Raw genomic sequence first — 25246 nt, forward strand, 5'->3', positions numbered from 1 at the left:
CCCTGAAATAAACAATACACCTCTTTTTGTCAGAGAAGTATCAACCGCACAAATATCCAGTGTCACCTCAAAATCCGTCATGTTGACTTTAGAAAATTGTATCGCCCTCGGAGCAATTTAGACCACGTACATGGCCAGCAGAATTTACTATAATGCAAAGCAAGAGAGAATGATTCCCTCACAGAAGCATCCTGTAAAACAGTGTGGAACCTTGTAATGAGCCACAGGCCTTTTCCTGAAGCTGAGCTTATTAAGAATTTTTTCAGGGAGTATATTGAATCTTTTTTTTTTTTTTTTTTAAATGTTGTATCAATGGCCACATATCAAAATTACATCTATCAGAATATACTAGCCCAAAGAGTTGAAACGATTTCTGATAATCATTTTGAAAAAACATATAAAATTAATGTGGATCATTTTATTCTGTCCTTCGACGAGTCAACTGATATCAGACACGGCACAAGTTCTGGTGTTGGTGTGCTTTTGTTAATGGCACTGATCTTGTTGAGGAAATACTCACATTTATCCCACTTAAAGGCCAAACAAGAGGAGAGCATATTTAAATGAACCTGAGTAAATTGGTGACGATTAACATAGGTGGTGCTTCATCAATGGTGAGGAAGGAGAAGGGTCTTATAGCATTGCTAAAAAAACTTGCAGGGATACACAGCTTTTTTGTCAATCATGGTATTCTCCATCAATAACAGTAATGTTGAAAAAAGGAAATCTGAAAGTCACAACAAAAAAGGAATATGATTGAAAATTACATCTGAGGGAAATCACTAAAGCACCGTTAGTTTTGGTGTTTAGTAGAGGAATATGAAATGCACTATCATGACCTGATGCTGCATGCCAAAGTTTGATGGTCAAGCCAAGGTAGTGTTTTATTAGGGTTTAATCATTTGCTCCCAATAATTCAACAGTTTATTCAGTAGACAGAGCATACTGATCTGGCATGTGTTAATGTTAAAAAATTCATACTGGATATTCCTTTTTCCACCAACATTACAGGGCATTTCAATGCCCTAAATGTAAAGTTACAAGGAAACACGAAAATCATCGCTGTTCATGTTAGTAATGAATTGGCTTTTCAGGAAAAACTATTTCTCTATCAAGAACAACATCAAGAAGGTTATTTTGCTCAATTTCCATCCCTGAGTGCCTGAGTAAGTCAGCTGCTCAAGCACTGCTTTACACCCAGTGGAGATTGCAGATTTTCTTGCTGAATGTTCAGGGGAATTTAATGGCCATTTCAACTATCTTAAGACCACTCATCCAGATGATTCATGAAGTTGAAAATCACTTTAGTACCGAAGTAAAATCTGCTTTGGACCTCAAATAAATGTTTGGTGTTTCAGAAACCAGATTTTAAAATGAGCTTATTGATTTGTGTAATAACTGCATTTTGTAACGGAAGTATAAAGAACAATCACTGTCTTAATCTTCAGGATGCGTTTTGTATCAGGTGGAGAGTATCTTTTTGTTCTAAGTGTAGTTTGAAAGATTTGTAAAACGGTATTAAGCTTTATAAAGGACATCTTCTAAAACAGTTGTTTGTAAAAAAATCACAGAGCTTGCTCAAAAAACCATCAAGTGGAACTACCTAATCCTTGTTTCTTACTATGGATCTTGAATGTGCAGCATTATATGTAAGTTAACTAGTTAAATGTCCACTTTGAAGAATAAATGGACAAGGACATTATTAAAAATAATTCCAGAGTAAAGTTATGTGTCAAATTTTCATCCGGTCATAGGCTTTCTAAAACCATTTTTTTATTAAACGAAGATAAAATGATGAGAATCTGTTTCATGTTTTTGAAAGTAATTTTCATTTTTTAGAGAGGGTGAGTTATGGAAAAAAATGCAAAATCGCTGTCTTTCAGTATAAACAAATTAAGAGGATTTGCTTCAACCTTACTTCCCCAGTAACAAATGATATTACTAACATTAAATGGTGACTTAACTGAATGATCCTGGCACATACAGTGCACTGTACAGAATTTATAGCTTTTATCATACATGCTGCTTTCTTCTTTACCTTTTTAAGGCTTCAAAGGCAGGACTGAAGATTTACAGGCCTGGAGTAAAGATGGATGAAGAGGAGTCTGGAGGATGGTTTGGCTGGATGTGGAACTGGTCGGGTGAAAAGAAAGAAGATAAAGAGATAAAAGCTTCAGGTAATGTTATTTTTTTACTCTCTGATTTAAGTTTTAAACAAGATATGTACTGATTCAGAGTAGTTTAGTAATTTGTGTCTGATAAAAATGACTATTTAACCTAAACAGATAAGAAATATGCAAAAAGTGGATTGGTGCATCTGACACAATTTCTGGACATGCATTATTCCTTCATTTATTTTTATTATATTAAGAAACCTGCTATAAAGGTTTGATTGAAATACCTTTTCATGTAGTAAAATCACTGCTTCACACAATCATTGTGCATAATATAAGAAGTTAATGTGTATATCGTACACTCTACCTTATGATACATATAATTGTAAGGTGCATTATAAAATATGGCTTCTGCACCTAATGTAATTCATGTTGCAAATCATTAAAAAAAATCTGAATGATCCATAAACAGTATCTGAAACTGTTATCTAACAATCAGTCTACAGTAATCATTCATGGTCAAGTCCATTTCATCCAATTGAATTTTATTTTTCTATTACCTTGTTGATAGAGATGACTGGGAAAATTTTTAATCATATGATTTCTTGGAGAATGGCGATAACAAAGTTCCTGATACAGTAGACTCTAATGGTGACCAGATATTAACAACAACAACATTTATTTATATAGCACATTTTCATACAAAAAATGTAGCTCAAAGTGCTTTACATAATGAAGAATAGGAAAATAAAAGACACAGTAAGAAAATAAAATAGGTCAACATTAATTAACATAGAATAAAAGTAAGGTCCGATGGCCAGGGAGGACAGAAAAAACAAAAAAAAAACTCCAGACAGCTGGAGAACAAAATAAAATCTGCAGGGATTCCAGACCATGAGACTGCCCAGTCCCCTCTTGGCATTCTACCTAACATAAATGAAGCAGTCCTCTTTGTATTTAGGGTTCTCACGGAAGGACTTGATAATGATGGTCATGTAGACTTCTGGCTTTTAGTCCATCAATGTTGGAGCATCATGATGCTTTGAGTAGGTGGTGGTGGCGCAGGCTGCCACCACAAAGAAGCCGGAAAAAGAAACAAGAGAGAGTAGGGGTTAGTACGGATTTTAGAGCCACCATGAATATTTATTATAATGAATTGAACATGCAGAGTATCAGGATTAAATTAAAGTGAAGTTATGAGAAGGCCATGTTAAAGTAATGTGTTTTCAGCAGTGTTTTAAAGTGCTCCACTGTATTAGCCTGGCAAATTCCTATTGGCAGGCTATTCCAGACTTTAGGTGTATAACAGCAGAAGGCCGCCTCACCACTTCTTTTAAGTTTTGCTTTTGGAATTCTAAGGAAACACTCATTTGAGGATCTAAGGTTACAATTTGGAATATAGGGTGTCAGACATTCCGATATATAAGATGGAGCGAGATTATTTAAGACTTTATAAACCATAAGCAGTATTTTAAAGTCAATTCTGAAAGACACAGGTAACCAGTGTAGTGACATCAAAACTGGAGAAATGTGTTCAGATTTTCTTTTCCTAGTTAGGATTCTAGCAGCTGCATTCTGTACTCGTTGCAAACGTTTTATGTCTTTTTTGGGTAGTCCTGAGACGAGTGCATTACAGTAATCTAGTTGACTGAAAACAAAAGTGTGAATTAATTTCTCAGCATCTTTCAATGATATAAGAGGTCTAACTTTTGCTATGTTTCTTAAGTGAAAAAATACTGTCCTAGTGGTCTGATGAATATGCGATTTTAAAATTCAGGTTACAGTCAACAGTTACCCCTAAGTTTTTTACTTCCGTCTTGACTTTTAATCCTAATGCATCAAGTTTATTTCTGATAACCTCATTGAATCCATTATTGCCAACCACTAAAATTTCAGTTTTCTCTTTATTTAGCTTGAGAAAATGACTATTCATCCATTCAGAAATACAAGTAAGACATTGTGTTAGTGAATCGAGAGAGTCTGTGTCATCAGGTGCTATTGATAAGTACAGCTGTGTGTCATCAGCATAGCTGTGGTAATTCATGTTGTGCCCTGAGATAATCTGACCTAACCGAAGCATATAAATTGAGAAGAGCAGCGGACCCAGGATAGAGCCTTGTGGAACACCATATAGGATATCATGTGTCTTTGAGTTGTGATTACCACAACTAACAAAGAATTTTCTCCCTGCCAGGTAGGATTCAAACCACTTTAGGACGTTGCCAGAGAGGCCCACCCATTGACTAAGGCGATTTCTAAGAATATTGTGATCAATGGTGTCAAATGCGGCACTCAGATCTAGGAGGATGAGAACAGATAAATGGCCTCTGTCTGCATTTACCCGCAAGTCATTTACTACTTTAACAAGTGCAGTTTCTGTGCTGTGATTTGTTCTAAAACCTGACTGAAATTTAACAAGAATAGCATGTTTATTGAGGTGGTCATTTAACTGCATAATGACTGCCTTCTCTAGAATTTTACTTAAGAAGGGCAGGTTAGAGATGGGTATAAAATTTTCAAAAGCAGAGGGGTCAAGATTATTTTTCTTGAGTAGGGGTGTAACTACAGCAGTCTTAAGACTGTCTGGAAAGACCCCCATATTTAATGATGAATTTACTATGTCAAGAGTAAATAACAACACCAAACAATGTCAAAATATTAAGGAAAAGTTTCAGATTACTCGTGTCCAAAACTGTCAGATGTACTGATTTGTCCCGAGTTCAACAGACAAATCCCAAGTCTCGCATTGCCTCTGAACAATCCCAATTGAACAAAGATTGTATGTAGAAAAAAAAATCTTGATTCAAGTTTTATATTGAATAAAAAATAGGCTCCCTAAATGTTTGTAGACCGCCTGGTGTACCACCTTTTTATGAATAAAATTTGTAACTGTTAGCTGAATTCGAGTATTTAAATTGTGTGTGTTCATGTACGTCATGTGCTTGTGTTGTCGTTCGATTGACGCGAATGTACATTATTGTGATTATTTTGTGACTATTTTAAATACTGTTCAATTTATGTAGTTATTTATATATACTGTACTTATATAAGCATATATCTATAATTATAATTTAATTATAATTATCTTCTTTTTTTTTTTTTTTGGTCACTCGAAATGGTGGCTGTCCCAATCTATGATTTGGAAATCTGGCAGCCCTGCTTGTATCATATAATAATAAAATCATTTATCTAGTCATATACTTGCAACATCCCAAAAATGTATTTTTTGCTAAAGTGTTGTTAAACAATTTTCAATAAAGACTCTTCTGCATGATGATAAAGCATGTTCAATCAAAATTGTGCTTTTCAACTTTGAAGTCCTGTTTCCCCCTTACTTGAGAGGTCCTGTCTTCAGTTCTAAAATTCATTCTTGTGTGAATATGTTTTGCTGTTGTGCCAAAGGTAACTTACTGAAAATCATTTATTTTAATACTATTGAGTTTGCATTGAAGTACATTGCATTACTAGTTTTGTTATCTCCTGTCTCTATGAGAACATCAGATTAAATTTTGTCCTTAGCTATCAATACAAAAAATGCAAAGTGAGGAACAGATGCAAAAAATAGCATTTTAATTGGAGTACTCTTTTATGCATCCTTATAGCTTTATAGCACCGTAAGCATATTAGTTTTTTACACATTTCCCCCCATTCTTTTTTCTTTTTTTATGTAGTTTTCTTGTTGAGCAAAATAGATTTATTTATCATTTTATTCCTTATATAGTCATTTTGCTTAGAAACTAATCTAAAGTGATTTTTTTAAAAATGTTACATTTTCAGCAATAAACATTAAGACTATATTTTCATCTGAAGCTGAAAAGTGCAGCATTTTAAATATAAGTAGGAATAAGCCCACAAACATGGAATAAATGTCCATGTATTCCTGTTACAAATACAGTTTACTTTCTTTTTATTTACTAGAGAATATTCACTCAGATTTTCCACACTTTGAATTATTTGTTAGAAGTTTAAAAAGACTCAAATAAAGATGAGGTTATAAATGAGAGTACTCGGAGAAAAAGGTAAATGCAATGAATATGCAAACTAACAACAATGCGTAAGAGTACCATACTGACTATAGGCTGCCAGACTGAAGAGTCCGAACATGATAGGATCACCAGTGTAATAGAAAGCGAAAAAGTAGCAGGTGAGTGAGTACTTGTAGTATTGTCACAAAATGCTGAAGGGCAGGTGACACAGTATGTGCCAGGGTTGGATAGCATTTTATCAAGAAAAGGCCTTGGAGGGCTGACAAAAATTCAGAAGACATCTTGGCAAACAGGTAGCACCAAATGGTCACTAGTTAACAAAGTTGGAGTCAGGTTGCTCATTCAAGAGCTAGCTCAGGAAAGCCTCACAGGAGGTCAGTATACTATTTAGGAGCTTTGAGGAGAAATTTACCTGCTTTGTTTAGGGAATGGCTAGCATTGTGACTACCTGAGAGATGGAAGGCTATTTGGTTCAGGGACACTATGAGCCACTAGCTTTGTTTTCCTACAACCAAAGTAGGATCACCTGTATACCAGACCTGACTATATGTGATCCTTAAAGTAGATTTAAAACTATTTCAAGCCACAGCGATGAATGAATTTTAAGAGAGTTTTGAAAAAAAAATGCTTAACTGCAGGAGAACCACAGATCAGTTTCATGAAAGAGACCATTAGATTAGAGAGGCGAACAAAGGAAATGCTTACTAGTTCTTGGGAGAGGGACCTTCCAGATAGATAATAATAAAAATACATTTTATTTATATAGCGCCTTTTCCATGCTCAAGGCACTTCTCAGAGTTTAAGAAAGAACGGCAGGGTATACAGAATATAGCATTTTACTAAACCAAATAAATAAGTAAAGAAGAGTAAGATGGGCTTTTTTTCTCTCTGAATTACTAACAGACAACATAATTGATGGTCTAGCACACACACACAGGTTACATGAGCGTCTTGACATAGAGGTAAACTGAAAGAAGGGTAGTAAAGTCAGGAAGAGCTAAAAGCCTTCCTGGACAGATGAGTTTTGAGTTGTTTTTTAAAAGAATTAATGGAGTCAGCTGATCTAATTAATTTCGGTAGGTCATTCTGGAGTCTGGGCGCTATACAGCTGAAGGCCCTTTCACCCATGGAGTGTAAATAAATTAGTGTGGGGCACAATAAGATTGCCAGAATCAGAGGACCTTAGTGGGTGGACAAGCACATAGTGATGGAGAAGGTCACTGATGTAAATTGTAGGTTATTAGTAGGATTTTATATTCAATTCTGTAAGACACAGGGAGCCAGTGAAGGCGAAGCACGATGGGTGTTATGAGCTCACTGTTGCTGGTTCGAGTTTTGAATAAGCTGGAGCTGTGATATAAGATTAGAAGGGGCACCTGCCAATAGGGAATTACAATAATCGATGCGGGATGTGATAAAAGCACGGACAAGTTTCTCGGCGTTAGAAAAGGAGAGGAAGGAGCAAACACATGATATGTTACGGAGGTGAAAGTAAGAAAGTTTCTTAATGTGATTTATGTGGGCGGAATAAGAAAGGAAGGAAGCAAAAATGGCACCAAGATTCTTTGCAGTAGAGGCAGGTTTGATGAGATCACCGCCAAGATGGACTGGGAAGGAGCTCATTTTATTAAGTTACACTTTAGTCCCAGTTTACAGGAGTTCAGTTTTGTTGCAAGAGTTCTGCTCCATCCAGGTTTTAATTTTACTGAGGCAAGTTGTGAGCTGAGAAAGCTCTGATGAAGTTTCACTTTTAACATTGAAATAGAGTTGAGTTTTGTCTGCATAAAAATGATAAACCAGTCCAAAGCTATGAATAATATGGCCAAGGGGAAGCATATAAATACAGAAAAGCAGAGGACTGAGGACAGAACCCTGAGGAACTCCTTGTGTGACTGGCGCTCAGCTGGATCTGCTGTTGCTAAGACTAACAAACTCTTGTCTATCAGTCATATAAGACTTGAACCACTGGAGTGCAGTGCCAGAGATACCCAGCATGTTCTCCATTCTGGACAGTAGAATGTCATGTCTGACAGTGTCAAATGCTGCACTGAGGTCTAACAGAATTAATATGCTGGTTTTTCTGGAGTCTGCAGCCATAAGCATATCATTGGTTACCCGTAGCAGAGCAGTTTCACAGCTGTGCTGCACCCTGAAACCAGACTGAAAGGGTTTCATCAAATTATTTGAAGTTAAGTAGTTGGTGAATTGGGAAGCTACAACATGCTGTACTTTTGATAGAAAAGGTAAGTGGGAAATAGGCCTAAATTGTTAAGATTGTCAGCTTCAAGATCAGACTTTTTTTAACATTGGGGTTACAAAAACAATTTTAAAAATGAGTGACACAAAGCCAGTGTCAAGGGATGAGTTTTTATTATTGTTGTAATGGTCGGGATTATGGCATGAAGGCATGATTTAAGTAGTGTGGTGGGGATGGGGTCCACTACACAAGTTGTCGGCCTCATCTTACAAAGCAGTTCATTAACAAATGCGGATGTGACTGGTGAGAACTTTGAGAAGGAGCTGGATGGAGTGGGAAAACAGGGAGAGATATAAACAAATAATGTTTTTATGTTAGTTGAATTATTTAGATCTTCAATTTTGTTACGGAAAAAGTGGAGGAATTTCTCACAGACTTCAGTAGAAGAGGTAGTTGGGCCAGATACGGATTGGAGTACTTTATTAACTACAGACAACAAAACCTTTGCTTATTGTGGCCACTTTCTATTATTCTGCCATAATGGGTGTTCTTGGCAACAGTTAGTGCTTCTCTGTAAGCTCTTTGGTGGACAGAGAAAGCCTGGATGTGCACGGTAAGGCCAGACTTGCGTGACATTCTCTCAAGGCATCGGCCAGCTGCTTTCATAGATCGCAATTCTGAATTATACCAAGGAGCTGAACTGAACGCTTAAAGGAAACCTCCTTTTTTTAAAGGAGCTGTTTTATCTAATGCTGAATGAAGGACTGAGTTATAGTGGTCAACAAGACTATCTACTGTTGATGGAATAGGTGAAGACAGTAAATGATCAGAATTGGATCCAGAAAGAATAGGGGGACAGATATTTTTAAGGTTTCTGTAAGAGATTTGTCGTTTACAGGTAAGAGGAGGGAGAGGTAATGAGACAGTGAAAAGTACTGCTTTATAGTCCGAGGGTTCCAAATCAGTACTGTAAATGTTGGCAACAGTCCAGATGTACAGATCAGATCCAATATATGACCACCAGACTGGGTGGGAAAATCAACATGTGTCAAGTCAAAACAGTACAGTAAGGATAGAAATTAATTTCTCAGTTTAGATGTGGGGATGTCAATATGGATGTTGAAATCTCCAAGAAGAATGACTCTCTGGGAAAAGGAAAGTGGGTTAATAGTTCAGTCAGATCAGATAAGAAGGATGCATTGTATTTTGGAGGACGATAAAGAACAATGAGTAAGACAAGACTTGATTCCGTTATTAGTTTAAGAGCCAGACACTCGAATGACAATGGACAATCAATTGGGATTCTTTTGATGTTTAAATCGACTCCGATAATTACTGCAAGTCCTCCGCCTTGTCTTGAACTATGAGGCTCTGTGAGGAAGTGTAACCAGGTGGTGTCGCCTCTGTGAGAGATGTAAATTCATTTGGTTTTTACCAAGTCTCCGTTAAACACAGCATATCAAGTTTGGTGTCAATGATGAATTCTGACAGCACCAATGCTTTGCCATTAAGAGATCTCAAATTAAACAATGCAATATTAGTTGATGACTTGTTTTTTTCACAGAGCCGTGACCGGACTTTATTTTCACATACTGTAAATTTGGCACACTGACACTTCTATTTCCAGGGGCATGAGTAGGACGGCGTATTCCTGAGCAAATGCTGCCTGTGATCTTTTCATTCACTGCCCTGACCCGCGATGTACATATTTCCGGCGCTGCAAAATACAGGTGTCTTTTAGGATATTCCAGTCAGACCATTTGCTCTGGACAAACTGTTTAATATGAAGGAGTTTGTAAAGAGAGTATTTTAGCATGATACTAAGCAATACTTATCTGATAGCAGTGGAGAAGCAGCAATGCACAGCGGAGCTGGTGAGACTGGCAGTGGCGGCGATGAATGATGATAGCAAAGCAGCAAAAAGCATTGCAGGAGAAGGTAGCAGGATTTGGAGGTTCCAACATACAGCCACAAACAAGTAATTACAGGCGTGATCACCCCAGAGCCACAAGCCAGGTGGGTGTGAACATCAGATCAGTTCTTAGTCATAAAGCACAATAAAATGCATCGAAAGCAGACCAGCAGAGCAACTATAATCAAGGAGACAGATCATCCCAGGCTCCTAGATCGCCAGGTACAAAGAAATGTTCGTAGGTCTCGTCCCGTGATCCACAGATTCAGTTGTTCCTAGTCAAAGTAAAGTCCGTAAAAATTAATCCAAATCCATACAATTCGAGTCAGCTTCATCTACGAACTATACTTACAATAAAGAAATAAAAAATGCGTAAAAAAGTGCAGGATTAAGGTAAATTTTACGAAAAGTGTTGTTAACATTGGAGGAGCATTCTGTTTTCCCATATCAGGATTAAAGATGTTCTAGACTCATGGTCTGTTTTTAATTGTTGAGTTAAGCAGTTATCTTTAGTTAACTGTCAGCATTGTGTTGAAGTCAGCCCCCATAGGTCAGAATTAATTTTCCAGCATCACCAGAAAAAAAATATATAGTTTACAGCTACAGTATTTATTCATTACTTGCAATACAAATAATGCTCCCCCATCATTGTGTTTAACATCTTGGAAGAAAATTAACAGGTGAAAGCATAGAGGCACTTAGGTAGCCAAAATGGAGACAGTTGATGCCTCCTTTCCCTCATGCAAGGTGGCAATTCTGTACATATGATTGGTCAAATATTATATTCTACAGTGTGACCCAAAAAGAAGTACCACATTTCAAACATTTATTCTACAAAAATACTACAAGATAAAATACATTTCATTACGACACAAGTAAGGGTATACAAAATGGATTTTCTTTCACTGTGCTTTAAAAATGATGTCTTCAAGGTGGTGGCCATCATTAGCAATAACACTCTATGAGAACGCTCACATGACCTGTTCGGCCATTTCATGGGGAATAGCGGCGATTTCGTGGCATATAGCATCCTTGACGGCTTCAAGGTTTTGGGGTCGGTGTGTATATCTTCGACTTGAAATAGCTCCACAAGAAGAAATCACACGGAGCAAGGTTAGGCGAACGTGAAGGCCACCTGACATTGCCTTGCAGGGAGATCAGCTTCCCTGGAAACATCTCCCAGAAAGTTTGCAGGATCTCCGCGCCGTATGAGTTGTTGCTCCATCCTGTTGAAACCAGGCATCTACCACATCCATTTCTTCCAGTTGGGGCCGCAAAAAGTTCTCTAGCATTTCAATGTCACGTTCTGAAGTGACGGTGACTTTGCTCCGCCTTTCTCAAAAAAGTAAGGGCCTACAATGCCAAATTCTGCAATGGCACACAAAACTGTAATATGTTCACAGTGCAGGGGTCTCTAATGAAATTCACAAGGTTTGGTTTCAGACCAATAGTGAAAGTTTTGCTTATTTACGCAACCATTCATGTGGATATGTGACTTGTCACTGCACATGAAAATGGCATCTGTCTAAATATAGCTACCAACTGAGAAATTGTTTTCCGATTTGGGGTGTCACCGTTGGGAGGAATGCTGAAGTGTGTTTGGAAGGCACGTTGCATAGTGATGATGGATTTGTTTTTGAAGAATGTTTCAACAGCGATAGCATTGTGCGCACCAGACCAAGGCATGTTACCAACTGAAAACTACAAGGGATCGCCTACCTAAGCTAAAGACCCCCACTCTAACCCAATTGGATGCCTCTATCTCGCGCAATGACCTTGAGAAATGTGGTACTTCATTTTGGCTCACCCTGAACAAGGATTTTACAGCAACAATCTAACATTTACATTTCTATCCTTATTATGTGTAGCTAGATTTTGGTGACATTAAACCCCATAATCTGAGCTTTCTCAGTGTCCTCCTTAGATAATCAATTGATGTTGCCCCCATTTTAACATGTAAACCTCCCTGTAAAAAAAGAAGAAAAGATGCATTTAAGAACCTTGAGTAAATTAAAGATGAAATGAAACATTGGCTTTTATGTTTTTAAAATATGTTACTTATATAATAAAATATATAAATTAAAATATTATTTTTTTTTTTGTGTAAACTTCACCACAATAGCAAATATTGAGAAAAAGAAAAAACTGTAAGTTGATTTACTTAAAAAAAATAAAACCAAAGTTAAAGACAGTATTTATTTTAAAAAGCCAAATTACTATATTGTCTGCTTCTTTTGAAGTAGAAAAGATGCACTGTTGTCTTTGTAAACCTACTTTTCATTTGTTTTGGACATTTTAATAACTTAAAAAAAAAACAGGCATACTACCTTATATGCATATAAAGATTAAACAAACAGCAGAAAATAATTTTACACTTTGAAGATATCACAAGTATATTGTATCATATGTACATGCTGCATAGGTATAAGTTATTTTTGTTTGTACCATGGAAAACACTGCTGCAATATGGACCACCATAAGAAACATAAACAGAAAGTGCAGGCAGGAATCAGTCCTATCACTTATCTTATTTTTCGCCCAAACTCTTACCTATCAGGATGTTTGCACAGCAGGTTTTGTGAACATTTTACCATAAGTCAAATTGATTTTTTGACCTTTTATCTAAAACTAAAAACATTCATGTGCCTTTTGCTAAAACTAAACAAAAATACTTTTCTTTAGTTTTGTCTCCTAAGTATATACTAAGGTTTTATTTATCAGTGTTATTACAAGTATCCACCCAAATGTTTTTTTATTTTCAGAAAAGCAGTACCTAAAAAGCTCTTTGAATTTAAACCTATTCAGTTATTCAAATGTCTGTTGTCATGTATACAACAGAGTTTGTTTTATACTAGGCAATTTTAATATCCTGTGTTTATACAGTACCTAAGCAAAGTATTCACCCCCATGGATGTGTTTACATTTTATTGTTATGCAATATTTAATCAGTGTATTTGACAACCTTTTTTGACACTGTTAAACATATAAAGACACTTTAATTTTAAAGTGAGTGCAGATTCTTGGAAAATGGTGTATTGTACAGTATATTAATAACACATGTAAAACACAAAATAGCTGACCCATCAGTGTTCACTTCCATTAATGTTACACACATAAATCATCACTGATGCAGGCAATTAGTTTTAGAATTTACCTAATTAGATAAATGGAGATTACCTGTCAGTAGTCAAAGGGTTTCAGTTTATTTTAGTATAAACGCACCTGTATGTGGCAGGTCCAACTTGTGGTGAGTTATTGTCATGGCCTAACCTACACAACAAAGACAAAGTATCACTTGAGGCAACTCCATGAATTGGTGGTTTAAAAAGCTCAAGTCGGGGGATGGATACAACAAAACCTCCAAGTCACTGAATATTCTTTGTAGTCCAGTTAAGATAATCAACAAGAAATAAGACACCACGGCAAATCTGCTTAGACTGGGGCATCTATAAATACCGAGTGATAGTCCACTAGAAGACTAGTAAGGCAGGCCACCAATATACGCATGATAGCTCTAAAGGGGGTACAAGCTACAATGGATGAGGATGGGGATACACCAGCTGCTGCACAGGTGCTACACTGGTCACAGATACATAGGAAAATAGCAAAGAGAAGGCCACTGTTAAAATAGACTTTTTTAGAAATAAACTGGAAAAAGTTCTATGTGACAAAATTATACTTTTCGTCATTCAGGCTAAACGCCATTTTTTGTGTAAGCCAAACACTGCACCTTATCAGAAATGCACTATTTTCACCATGAAACATAGTAATGGCATCTTGCTGTTGGGATGCTTCTCTGCAGCAGGTCCCGGAACAGCAAAATACAGGGAAATCCTAGAGGAAAATCTAATGCAAACAAACATTCTGGGATAATTTTTCAGCAGGACAACCACACTCCAGGCATTAAGCCATAGCTACAATACAATAAAATACAATACAATGTATTAAGCCATAGCTACACAGAACTAGTTTGAAAATAACAGTGTTAATGTTCTGCAGGGGCCGAGTCAAGTCCACATCTCTGTCCAATTAAGAACCTGATAGAGTTTGTACAGTTTTACAAAAAAGAATGGAGAAACATTGCAGTGTCCAGATGTACAAAGCTGATAGAGACCAGACACAAGGCTGCTAAATTCTGATGTGAAGGACATGAATACTAAATGACCAATTATTTTTGTTTATATTTATAATTAAATTAAACTACTACAGGGATCTGTTTTCACTTTGGCATAAACTGTCTTTTTCTTTATAAAAAGCCAAATTAAATCCATTGTGATTTAATGTTGTATATTAATAAAACAAAATATTTAAGGGGTGAATACAATTTATGGGCACTATTAAAATCTTTGTGATAGCACATATAAAAATGATTGTCATTTTATTATACAAAAAAGTAAAAACATTTTGTGTTGCTGTTTTTTCTTTTCTTTTCTTATTAGGCTTTGAAGAACTGATGACTCCTGAAGAGAAAGCAAAACTGTATAAGGCCATTGGGTATAGTGAAACAGCCATTGACCCCACTCTGCCAAAAGAGGCAAGAAAGTGAATTTAGTTTTAATTTTTTCTCTTGTTTCAATAGAGAAGATTAAGTGAACTTGCAAGAGACAATGAAAAAAAATAAAGTAGGGATCTACCTATTTGGCATGGATTATTTATTCATATCATATACATAAACATATTGTCCATATTTTCTATTGAATTGCTTTGGACTTAGGATGTTATACCTGTGATACCATGCAGCAGGAAGTAACAAGTATTATAGAGATTATAGTTATATAAGTATTATAGATTATAGTATAGAGATTACACATTAAACTCCCACCTTAAAGTATGTACAGTGATGCTAGAAAGTTTGTGAACCCTTTTCAAATTTCTCTATTTCTGCAAAAATATGACCTAAAACATGATCAGATTTTAATACAAGTCCTAAAATTAAATAGAGAGCCCAGTTAAACAAATTACATACGAACTTTAACACTCGTTTATTTATTTAACAAGGAAAATAATTCAGTGTTACATTTCTGTGTGTGAAAAAGTATGTGACCCTCTAGGATTATCAGTTCATTTGAAGGGTAAATTAGACTTGGGTATTTCAATCAATGAGATCACAATCAGTTGAGAGGGTGGGGGGTCCGGTCCTGTTTAAAGAACATAAATCTGGGTCTTCATTATCAACATCTGATCTTCACCACACAGGTTTTTGGATGTTTGTCATGCTTAGATCAAAGGCGTTTTCTAAGGACCTCAGAAAAAAGGTGTTGATACTCACAAGGCTGGAAAAGATTCTAAAACAATTTCTAAAGACTTTGTATTCCACCAGTCCACTGTTGTGCACAAATGTAGGAAATTCAATACTATTTTTACCCTCTCCAGGGGCCTCATGTATAACGCCGTGTGTAGAACTCGCACTATAACATGGCGTAAGCACAAAAGCCGAAATGTGCTTACACACAGAAAAATCCAGATGCAGGAATCTGTGCGTACTCCAACTTCCACGTTCTTCCGTTACATAAATCCCTATCAGCGTGAAAACTAACGCTCGTGCACGCGCATTTTGTAACGCCCCAAATCCTCCCAGAATTTCGCCTATTTGAATATGCAAATCAATATAAATCGCCCTTAAGCGCAGCCTTCTGTGAAAAGACAATGGGAAAAGCACGGGGAAAATATAAGAATTTCAGCGAATACCAAGTGGAGGCAAAGGAAAAACATACTATTTGTTCAAATAAACCGTGGTATAATCAACAAAAGGAAGTTGATCGAGTGACATAGCGTGTTGGAGAAACTTGAAAGCTCACATTCACAAAATCGCACAGTGCCGGAAATAAAAAAGAAGTCACATATCAAAGTTGCCGTGAAAAGAAGAGTTGTAAGCCCACTGTCTGAGTGTCATACGAAAGTTTATTAGGGTACAGAGAAAAAAGGCACACGGTGGGGAAAAAGCACAAAATGTCAACTTCAATCTCTACATTTCCACTTTAATCACGTAGTTTATTTTGTCATTTAGTAGAACATTATAAACTTCATCTTAAAATCGTTTAATTAAAGTTTCTCAAATCACATCGTAATTAAAGTAGCATGTTAAATGCTTTGTTTTGTATTTGATCTTCTACTCGTATGTGCTCTATGTGTGTGAATCACTACTTGCTTCTTAAACTGGCTCTCTTCCTCCAACTGGACACAGAGTCCATTACATTTGTGATATTACAGCTCTCTGAATAACTAAAATACTGAGATGTATACGTGATGTCATTTTCATGATGATAGGAGCTAAAGCACATTATTAAACATGTGTTTCATGAGCCTCGTGCTCATGACAAGCATTTATCTTTTGTCGAAATTTGTCGCTGCGTTTTTAGCTGTGTTGTTATTTTCTCTTTCTGTTTTATATTCAATATATATTACGCGCCCAAGAGTTCTTGCTTTTCTTTCCCCAAGTAACCGATCGCCATACAATCAGCTCTTTAATAGACATTAAGCCATCTGTAAGCTTAGCCATTCTTCAAAACGTTTAAAGAACATTGAAATATCTTCGTAGTACATGTTTAATTATTCTATCCTTCACGACACTCCCAGTGAAGAATATAGATTATTTAAATGAAGTTAAAGTTTTATGTGTATAATTTAACAAACATATTTTGCTGCATTTCACCTTAAAAATGATATCATCATCATATGTAAATATGCGCTTTATAAAGTGACTCAGGTTGTGTAATATTATAACTGTAGTGCAAGTTTACAGTGGGGTGATTGTACTTATAAGTACAAACCGTTCTATAAGGAGCACTTGATTGAGTGCATTTAAAGTTCTTGGGATTAAACTGTTTCTGAACCGCGAGGTCTGTACAGGTAAGGCTTTAAAACGTTTTGCAGTGGCTGAGACAGCGTGTGCTTAATGCCGTATACCGATAATTCTTCTTCCGATCAGCTGCTGCTGTGATTCACACTCAGATACAGTGATATAAATACTCCGAGTCGTGCAGTGAGAGTAATATGGAAAAAGATGATCCGCTGTGGCAACTCCTAACGGGAGGAGCTGAAAGAAGAAGAAGAAGAAGAAGAAGTGAGAGTAACAACGCTAAAGCAGTTATGGTATTTGGAATATTATGGCTGTTCCCTGGACCATTATATTGTTACGAGTTAATTACAATCAGATGCATTACACTAATAAACAATATGCGGTTAGTTTCTGTGTATTTATAAAGCCGCGTCATGAAAATAATGAGTAATCATACAAGAACAGTACCATTGCTTTGACGCTGGGTGCCGCCAGTTTGCAAAACCGAGCGGAGAACTTGCGTATGACAAGGCATGAGGTACCGTGGAAAAGTGCGTGGCTTTACGCCAAGTGTAGGTTTTATACATCGCGATTTGAACATGGAAAAGTTCTTGCGCAACATTTCTGTGCGTACGCACCGTTTATACATGAGGCCCCAGGAGGGGTTGACCAACAAAGGCCATGCAATATGCCAGGAGTTCACAAAGAACCACCATGAGAACATCTAAGATCTAAAAGCCTCTCATTTATTGGACCTTCATGTATTGGCTAATGTCCTTGCTTTTAAGTCCACCAGCAGGAGAGCACTGAACAACACTGGTGTGCATGGCAGTGTTACAAGGAGAAAGGCATTACTTTCCAAGACGAACACTGATGCCCATCTGAAGTTTGCTTATGACTGCATGGATAAGCTAGAAAGCTATTGTAAGAATGTTCCGTGGATAGATGATTTTTTTGGCTTGAAAGAAAAGTGTTAATGTTTGGAGAAAAGCAAATATTGCCTTCTGCCATAAGAACTTTATTCTATTTGTGAAATATGATGGAAACTCTATTATGGTTTGTACTTCCTTTACTGTTTGTGGAGCAGTATGGCATACCATCTTTAATGGAAGTTGAATTCTGAATTGTGCCAGCAAATTCTACAGGAAAATAACACCGTATCTGCCCAAGATCTGAAGGTCAAGTGAAAGTTGACCCTAAACTTACAAATCATTCTATCAAAGAATTGTTAATGCAGAAGAAATTTCCTGTTTTGGAATGGCTGAGTGAAAATCATGGCTGAAATCCTATGGAAACATTGTACAGTCGTGGCCAAAAGTTTTGAGAATGACACAAATATTAATTTTCACAAAGTTTGCTGCCTCAGTTTTTATGATGACAATTTGCATATACTCTAGAATGTTATGAAGAGTGATCAGATGAATTGCAATTAATCGCAAAATCTCTCTTTGCAACGAAAATTAACTTAATCCCAAAAAACCCATTTCCACTGCTTTTATGAAGAAGATTTCAGGGTACCCAAGAAAGTTCAGCAAGGATTGGACTGCTGAGGATAGGGGTAAAGTAATTTTCTCTGAAGAATCCCCTTTCTGATCGTTTGGGGCATTTGGGGAAAAAAGAGTCCTGTGTCATGTCATCAGTAAAGCATCCTGAGACCATTCATGTGTGGGTTTGCTTCTCAGCCAAGAGAGTGGGCTCACTCACAATTTTGCCTAAGAACACAGCCATGAATAAAGAATGGTACCAAAATATCCTCTGAGAGCAACTTCTCCCAGCCATCCAAGAACAGTTTGGTGATGTACAATGACTTTTCCATCATGATGGAGCACCATGCCATAAAGCAAAAGTGATACAGTGCATCCGGAAAGTATTCACAACGCATCACTTTTTCCACATTTTGTTATGTTACAGCCTTATTCCAAAATGGAATAAATTCATTTTTTTCCTCAGAATTCTACACACAACACCCCATAATGACAATGTGAAAAAAGTTTACTTGAGGTTTTTGCAAATTTATTTGTGGTCTTGTGTGACTTGTGGACAAACAAAACCCCACAAATTCTGACAAACTTAAAGCATTGATTATGCAAGAATGGGTTGCCATCAGTCAGAATTTGTCCCAGAAGTTGATTGACAGCATGCCAGGGAGAATTGCAGAGGTCTTGAAAAAGAAGGGCCAACACTGCAAATATTGACTCTTTGCATAAACTTAATGTAATTGTATGAAATGCTTGTAATTATACTCCAGTATACCATAGAAACATCTGACGAAAAGATCTAAAAACGCTGAAGCAGCAAATTTGTGTCATTCTCAAAACTTTTGGCCACGACTGTAGAAACAAGCAGTTTATGCAAGAAAGTCCACCAAAGTCCCAGGAATATAGGCTAAAAATTCTCCAACCCAATATGCAAGGCTAATCAACAGTTACCAGAAATGTTCAGTTGAAGGTATTGCTGCACAAGGGGATTATTTCAGTTACTGAATACAAAGATTTGCAAACTTTTTCACACACAGGTATGTAACGTGGATAATTTTCCTCAACAAATAAAAAGTACAAGTAAAATTTATAGTATTTATTTTATTTGGTTCTCTTCATCTAGTTAAAAAAACTTAGGTAAAAATCTGATCATGTTTAATATCATACTTATATGAAAATGTGAGAAAATTCTAAAGGGTTCAAAAACATTCTGCCTCCACTGTAAGCACACACTTTCTTGGGAGAATATTTTAATAGAAAGGAATATGCCAAGTCAACCTATTTTTATAGAAAACGTATTAGTGCTGATGCTACCGCTGGGTCTAAATCCCACACCTTGTTATTATCTTTGCATATTCTCCTAGTGTCAGCATAGGTTTTCATTACATTTTACTAAAGACACTCATGTTAGGTTATTTGTTTTTTTTAATTGTTCAGTGTATACAGTATTTCTTAGTAATTGTAATGCATTTTTTAAATAAGAGTTATCCTCGCTCTTCTAGCCTTGTTAGTTAATTGCAATAAAGAATGCGGGTTTTAACTGCTCCATATTCTTTTAATTTATAGGTCTTTAATGAGTTTAATGGGTAGTGGTAGTTTACATGTGGAAATAGCAAGACTTGTTTTATTTAGAATATTAAAGAAAACAATTATATAAAATGTGTGTTTTTATTTTTTAATGTTTTTACTTTATTTTACAGTTTGAAGCCATGAAAGTGTCTGTCCAGTTAATAAGCATGTCTGTTTCGATTAAAGAGAACAAGAGTAAACCAGACTTACTCAGAGTTGTTGTTATTGATCTGGGAGCACAGTTGACTCAAAGACCTGGTGCACAAGCTGTTAAGTAAGACAGAAATTTATTTAGTATTCACCAAGTAGCCAAACCCTTTTACACTCTTTGAGTATATTGTTTAATATCTATCTTGTGTATGTGCAATTCTTTTCTTTAAGCATTTAGACATTCTAATAATGAAGGAACTATTTATTGTAAAAATAAGAACAAAATGAAGAAAATAAGGTTATATATCAATGAAATATTCTGGTAAAATGTAAGTAAGCAGATCTTTCCAACTCTGTAATTAAATCATTCTTAACTTAAGCTGTTTGTTTTTTATGCAAAATTTGAATGTGACATATTAGGAAAAGAAACTTCTGCAATTTATATATCTAGGCGTAAAGCTAAAGTTCTGGTATCTTTTTTGCTGTGGTGTCTGGTTGCCAGGACAAAAATGCTAACTGTGAGAAAGCATAGGGTAAAGTCATGAAAGGAATTTTCTTGTGTGAGCGAAGGACCACTACACTGGGACTTACAGAACATCTGTATGTTTGTGGGAGAAGACAGTGCCTATTGGTAACCTCTCCAAGGTCACTGATGTAAATTAACTTGGTAAATAAACTCAACAGATTCCCATATTCTAAGTTGTGGGTGTGCCAGCAGAACCCAGGACTTTCAGGACCCTTTAATTGATGAGAGTTAGAGATGGCGAGTAGCGCCTTTCCCATGGCGAGTGATAAGCCTTGGGGGAATAACAGAATGGATGAGCATAGCCTCTGGATTAGAAAGAAGCAATATATTTGTGTCACCGGAAGTACTCCGCTACCCAGAAGAAGGAGATGGGCATCTTTGTAGTATCTATCCTGAGCTTTTTTTCACTTTTTTTGGGTTAAAATTGAGTTTCAGTGCATCTGAGAGATCATTATTCTCTTTACTCTAAGGTCAATAAAAACATAGCCACTACATTCATGTGCCTTTTGACCAACTCGGGCAACAAACAATTAACTTAATTAACAGTCGCCTACGTAACCATGTGTAAAACAACATAAGTGCTAATTGTATCTTTGCAGTGTTTTTGCTTTGCGCCCACCCCCACAATAACCTATCATCTATGGAGGATGGGGCAAAACCTTTAGATTTGTCAACAATTTCAATCTCCGGTTTTCAATGGATCTTGATGTTTTAGGGTCTCCTGATACCAAAAACATTGATATCTCGATGAATGGTGTGTGTCTGTCTGTGTGTGTGTGTGCCTGTTCGTCACTGTTTTATGATCAGAAAAATCAGCATCAGAGTGGTAAATAATTACTGAAATGTTTATAGAATAGTTTGGGTAATTTGATTCCTAGGGCACAAACCCTGCTGACGCTCAAGTCTGAATTGTTTCTGTTTTTTTTTTTTTTCTTTTTGAGTTTCACAAGCATATGCAGGCTCATTTTGATACCTTTTACTTTATTACCAATGAGTAAGTAACTTCACATTAAATTATCATTCTGCTTGACATTTTAAAAGTCTGTCTAAATTGTTTGCTTAAACAGTGAATTTTTACTGTGTTAGTCTCCTATTGGTTCTGTCTTTTATTTTCCTTCTTTTTTTATTCTAGCACTGATTTTTTATTTTGTTAAATGTAACCATCCCTAAACAACCACCACTATAGTCTGAAATTCTGCTAAAAATAAATCATGTGTGTTAGGCTGTGGACTACACAGTAGAGCAGGGCTATTCAATTACAATTTCAGTTGGGCCAGATTTTCAAACCAAGAAATGTAGCTGGGCCAGACATTTTCAGCAGCCAGTAAGCAACAGGTCATGACAAATTTTAAATTAACACAAATTAATGTATTTAAAACAAGTAGTTTTTATTCATTGTTTACACTTGGTCACATCTAACCCTGCCACATCAAAAATGTATAAATAAAACAACAAAAAAGCTGTAACTGAGCAGAATCTGAGGTAGTAGCAATACTTTGTTTCCATTTTTGAAATAAAAAATAATCGTTTTGCTCACATCTGATCTGACCCAGCCATATCTTACAAAGTGCATAAAATCAAAGAAATGCACAATATTAGCAATAACATTTGTTTCCCTTTTGAAATATGCGATCTTCGAGATCCTCTCCCGGTTTGCAAAGATACATGAACACTAGGAGATTGGTGACAATCACACTTTAATGTGCTACACCATATCAGAAAGGACAACTGAATTCCACAAGGCACAGATACAGTATATTCATAATAGGGGACCTATATGATTGGCAGATGAATTTCAAATGTTTTGCATGCTTACCTTTTGTTTTGATGACTGGTTGTATCATTTTCAGCCCTTTGGTCATTATTCTGGCACAAGCGTAACAAGCCTCTCATAGAAATTCACCATTTGGAATACATGGCCATCCCGTCAGCAGTGCCGTGTACTTAGAAATATTTTCCTGTGCATGTCTCCAAGTTTGACATAATTTTCGCCGCAACTCCCTTGCACTCAGCACATGATATAAACCAGCCTTTATGCAGCTCAGGGATATGCAAGGGGAGCCCCTACTGACACATATGTTAACAGCACATATGGTCAACAATAAAAAATGGCCTTTTGCATCTGTTACAATATAATTAGTTTCAAGTTTCAATAATTTCATTCGTCCCTGGCGAACTAAGTAGAAATGATAATAACCAAAGCCTATTGTTGTTTGCATTTGATTCTATTGTAATTGCAGTCAGGGGCCCTGGTGGACCACTCGTATGTTGCTTCTGGGCCACATGTGGCCTGCAGGCCGGTATTTGAGTAGGCCTTCAGTAGCACAATGGTACACTACTACCTTGCAGTAAGGGTCCTTTTTGCATGGAATTTGCATGTTCTTTCCATGTCTGCTTCGGTTGCTTCTGGTTACACCGGTTCCAACCCACTGTCCAAAATATGCAGGTTAGTTGGACTGGCAACACTAAATTGGTCCTAAAGTGCATGTATGTGATATGTATGTGTGTGAGTGTGTGTTTAGCCTGTGTTGGACTGGTGCCCTATCCAGGGGGTTGTTCCTGCCTTGTGCCCTATGCTTGCTGGGTAAGGTTCCAAATATCTGCAACCCTGCTTAGGATTAAGCAGTCTTACAGAAAGGAATGGTATTGTATTAAGCTGTGTATTATACAGTATGTGAATTTTTCTCATCTCTTCATACAGTTTATATTTTATATTTTGCCCCAGCTGTCCATGAGACCAACTACATTAAATTATTTAGGTTAAAGACTAAAAAATAATAAGAAATGACTTAAGTCCATTTATGTTTGATAGAATGACCAGTGGGAGTTGGTGGTCTTTTGGCACTGGAAAGCCTGCAGGTCTTTTTTTGTTTTTCTTTTGCTGTTTTTTCTGGCCATCTGACCTTAATTTCTTTTCTTTCTTTGGAATTATTTAAGTTTTATTTAAGCTCTTTAATTTGCTTAAGAAGTACTTTGACAACATGCAAGCAGTAATTATACAGAGTAAATGTTTTATTATTAAAAAAAATCAAAATATGTATTTAATTTCAGTACTCGGTATTCTCAATCTGTCATTGCTCTTAATGTATGTAATATATCTGCATGTGGTTTTATTTAAATAAATTACATCTATATATTAAATATGACATTGGTGAATAAGATATTGTAGAAAAGTGTATGCGTGTATGATCCAGAGTGACAAATAGTAAACCTTGTTCTGTCTGTACCATTTTTGCATTATAGATTTTCTTCAAAAATAAGCACATTTGAAGTAATTGGACTTGAGCAGAACAAGACTAGCCCAATGTTGCTATCCCAAAAAACAAAAACAAAGGATCAAGAACTTCTCAGCGTTTTGTTTGAAACCAACCCTCTTGATGAATCTGCAGACCAGAGATTAAGGGTTGAATCACAACCACTGGAAATTGTGTATGATGCTGTAAGTGAGAATTGTTAGAAGTGAAACTGTATTTAATGTTTATAATTATATGTATAATATGAATGTACCAGTGACAAAGAGTATACTACAATATATCTCTATTTGACTTTTTTTTTTTGTACAAGGTTACTCTGAACAGCTTGTCAGAGTTTTTTAGGCCTCCGCAGGATGTACATTTGGATGAGTTGACTTCAGCCACTTTGATGAAGCTGGAAGAGTTCAGAGACAAGACTTCAACAGGTAACAAGGTTAAATAGTTACAATTTTGTCTTTGTTTTTAAAATGTAAGGAAATTGGAAATTCTTTCGGTCATAAATTGATTTGCATTGTCAGATATTTAATATAGACAACATGCAAAATGATTAGCAGTCAGAAGTAACCTTCTGGTAATTTTAGGACTGTGGTATGTAAGAATCATAAAAAAATGATCCATATGGATAAAGAAAAAAGACAATATACCAGTCATTTACCCGCTATGCAAAAATTGTAGGTTGTTATTTCCTTAAGAATGTTGGATAGGGTGGACTATAAAAGTTATCTTTTCATGGTATTCTTTGTTGTACTTTTTAAATTATTTATCTCAAGTAACTGTTAGTTAAGGTAATGCAGTAGTTAAACTGATTTGCAGTGTTCACTTGGAAAGTAGTGAAGTCTGAAAAATAAATATATTAATGCATGAATGATTATATGTAAAATGGAGGCAGCTTTAACTGGTGGACACACAGCTTTACAAAACATGACTTCAACATTATTTTACTTAGCTTACAAGTGCACAAGATATACAGGTGAATAATAAATAAGTTAAAAATTTTAAACCTTGTTTATGAAAGTATGATCAAGTAAAAGTGCTACTGAAAAGGATACATTTTATATTGTCTTAATGTGGAGGTGTGGGAAGTCTGTAAAATGAATGGGTAACATGTAAACCAAGTGAAATCAGAACTCCTAGTTAGTCTTAGCATATCTCAGCATAACACCTAGGTTGCAAGCAAACTAACAGGTTCTTCTATTCTCAGATGAAAGCCTCCTCTGCTGTTTAGTTAAATTTGACCGCTGTAAAAGTTAACCTTTCTTGGAAAATATTAATTTCTCTTCAA

General features: G+C 36.1%; 1 protein-coding gene across 3 annotated transcripts in view; it reads left to right on the forward strand.

Moving 5' to 3' along the window:
• vps13a (vacuolar protein sorting 13 homolog A) overlaps positions 1–25246 on the forward strand; it is a 268114-nt gene that overhangs the window by 82989 nt on the left and 159879 nt on the right. For all 3 annotated transcript variants that reach the window (XM_039750560.1, XM_039750562.1, XM_039750561.1), the window contains exons 15-19: positions 2048–2177; positions 14649–14743; positions 20166–20308; positions 23954–24149; positions 24275–24389. In XM_039750560.1, coding sequence (XP_039606494.1) covers positions 2048–2177; positions 14649–14743; positions 20166–20308; positions 23954–24149; positions 24275–24389 — 679 coding nt within the window. The remainder of the gene's footprint in view (positions 1–2047; positions 2178–14648; positions 14744–20165; positions 20309–23953; positions 24150–24274; positions 24390–25246) is intronic.

Source organism: Polypterus senegalus, chromosome 4, assembly GCF_016835505.1.
Source record: "Polypterus senegalus isolate Bchr_013 chromosome 4, ASM1683550v1, whole genome shotgun sequence".
NCBI classification, from domain to species: Eukaryota; Metazoa; Chordata; class Cladistia; order Polypteriformes; family Polypteridae; genus Polypterus; species Polypterus senegalus.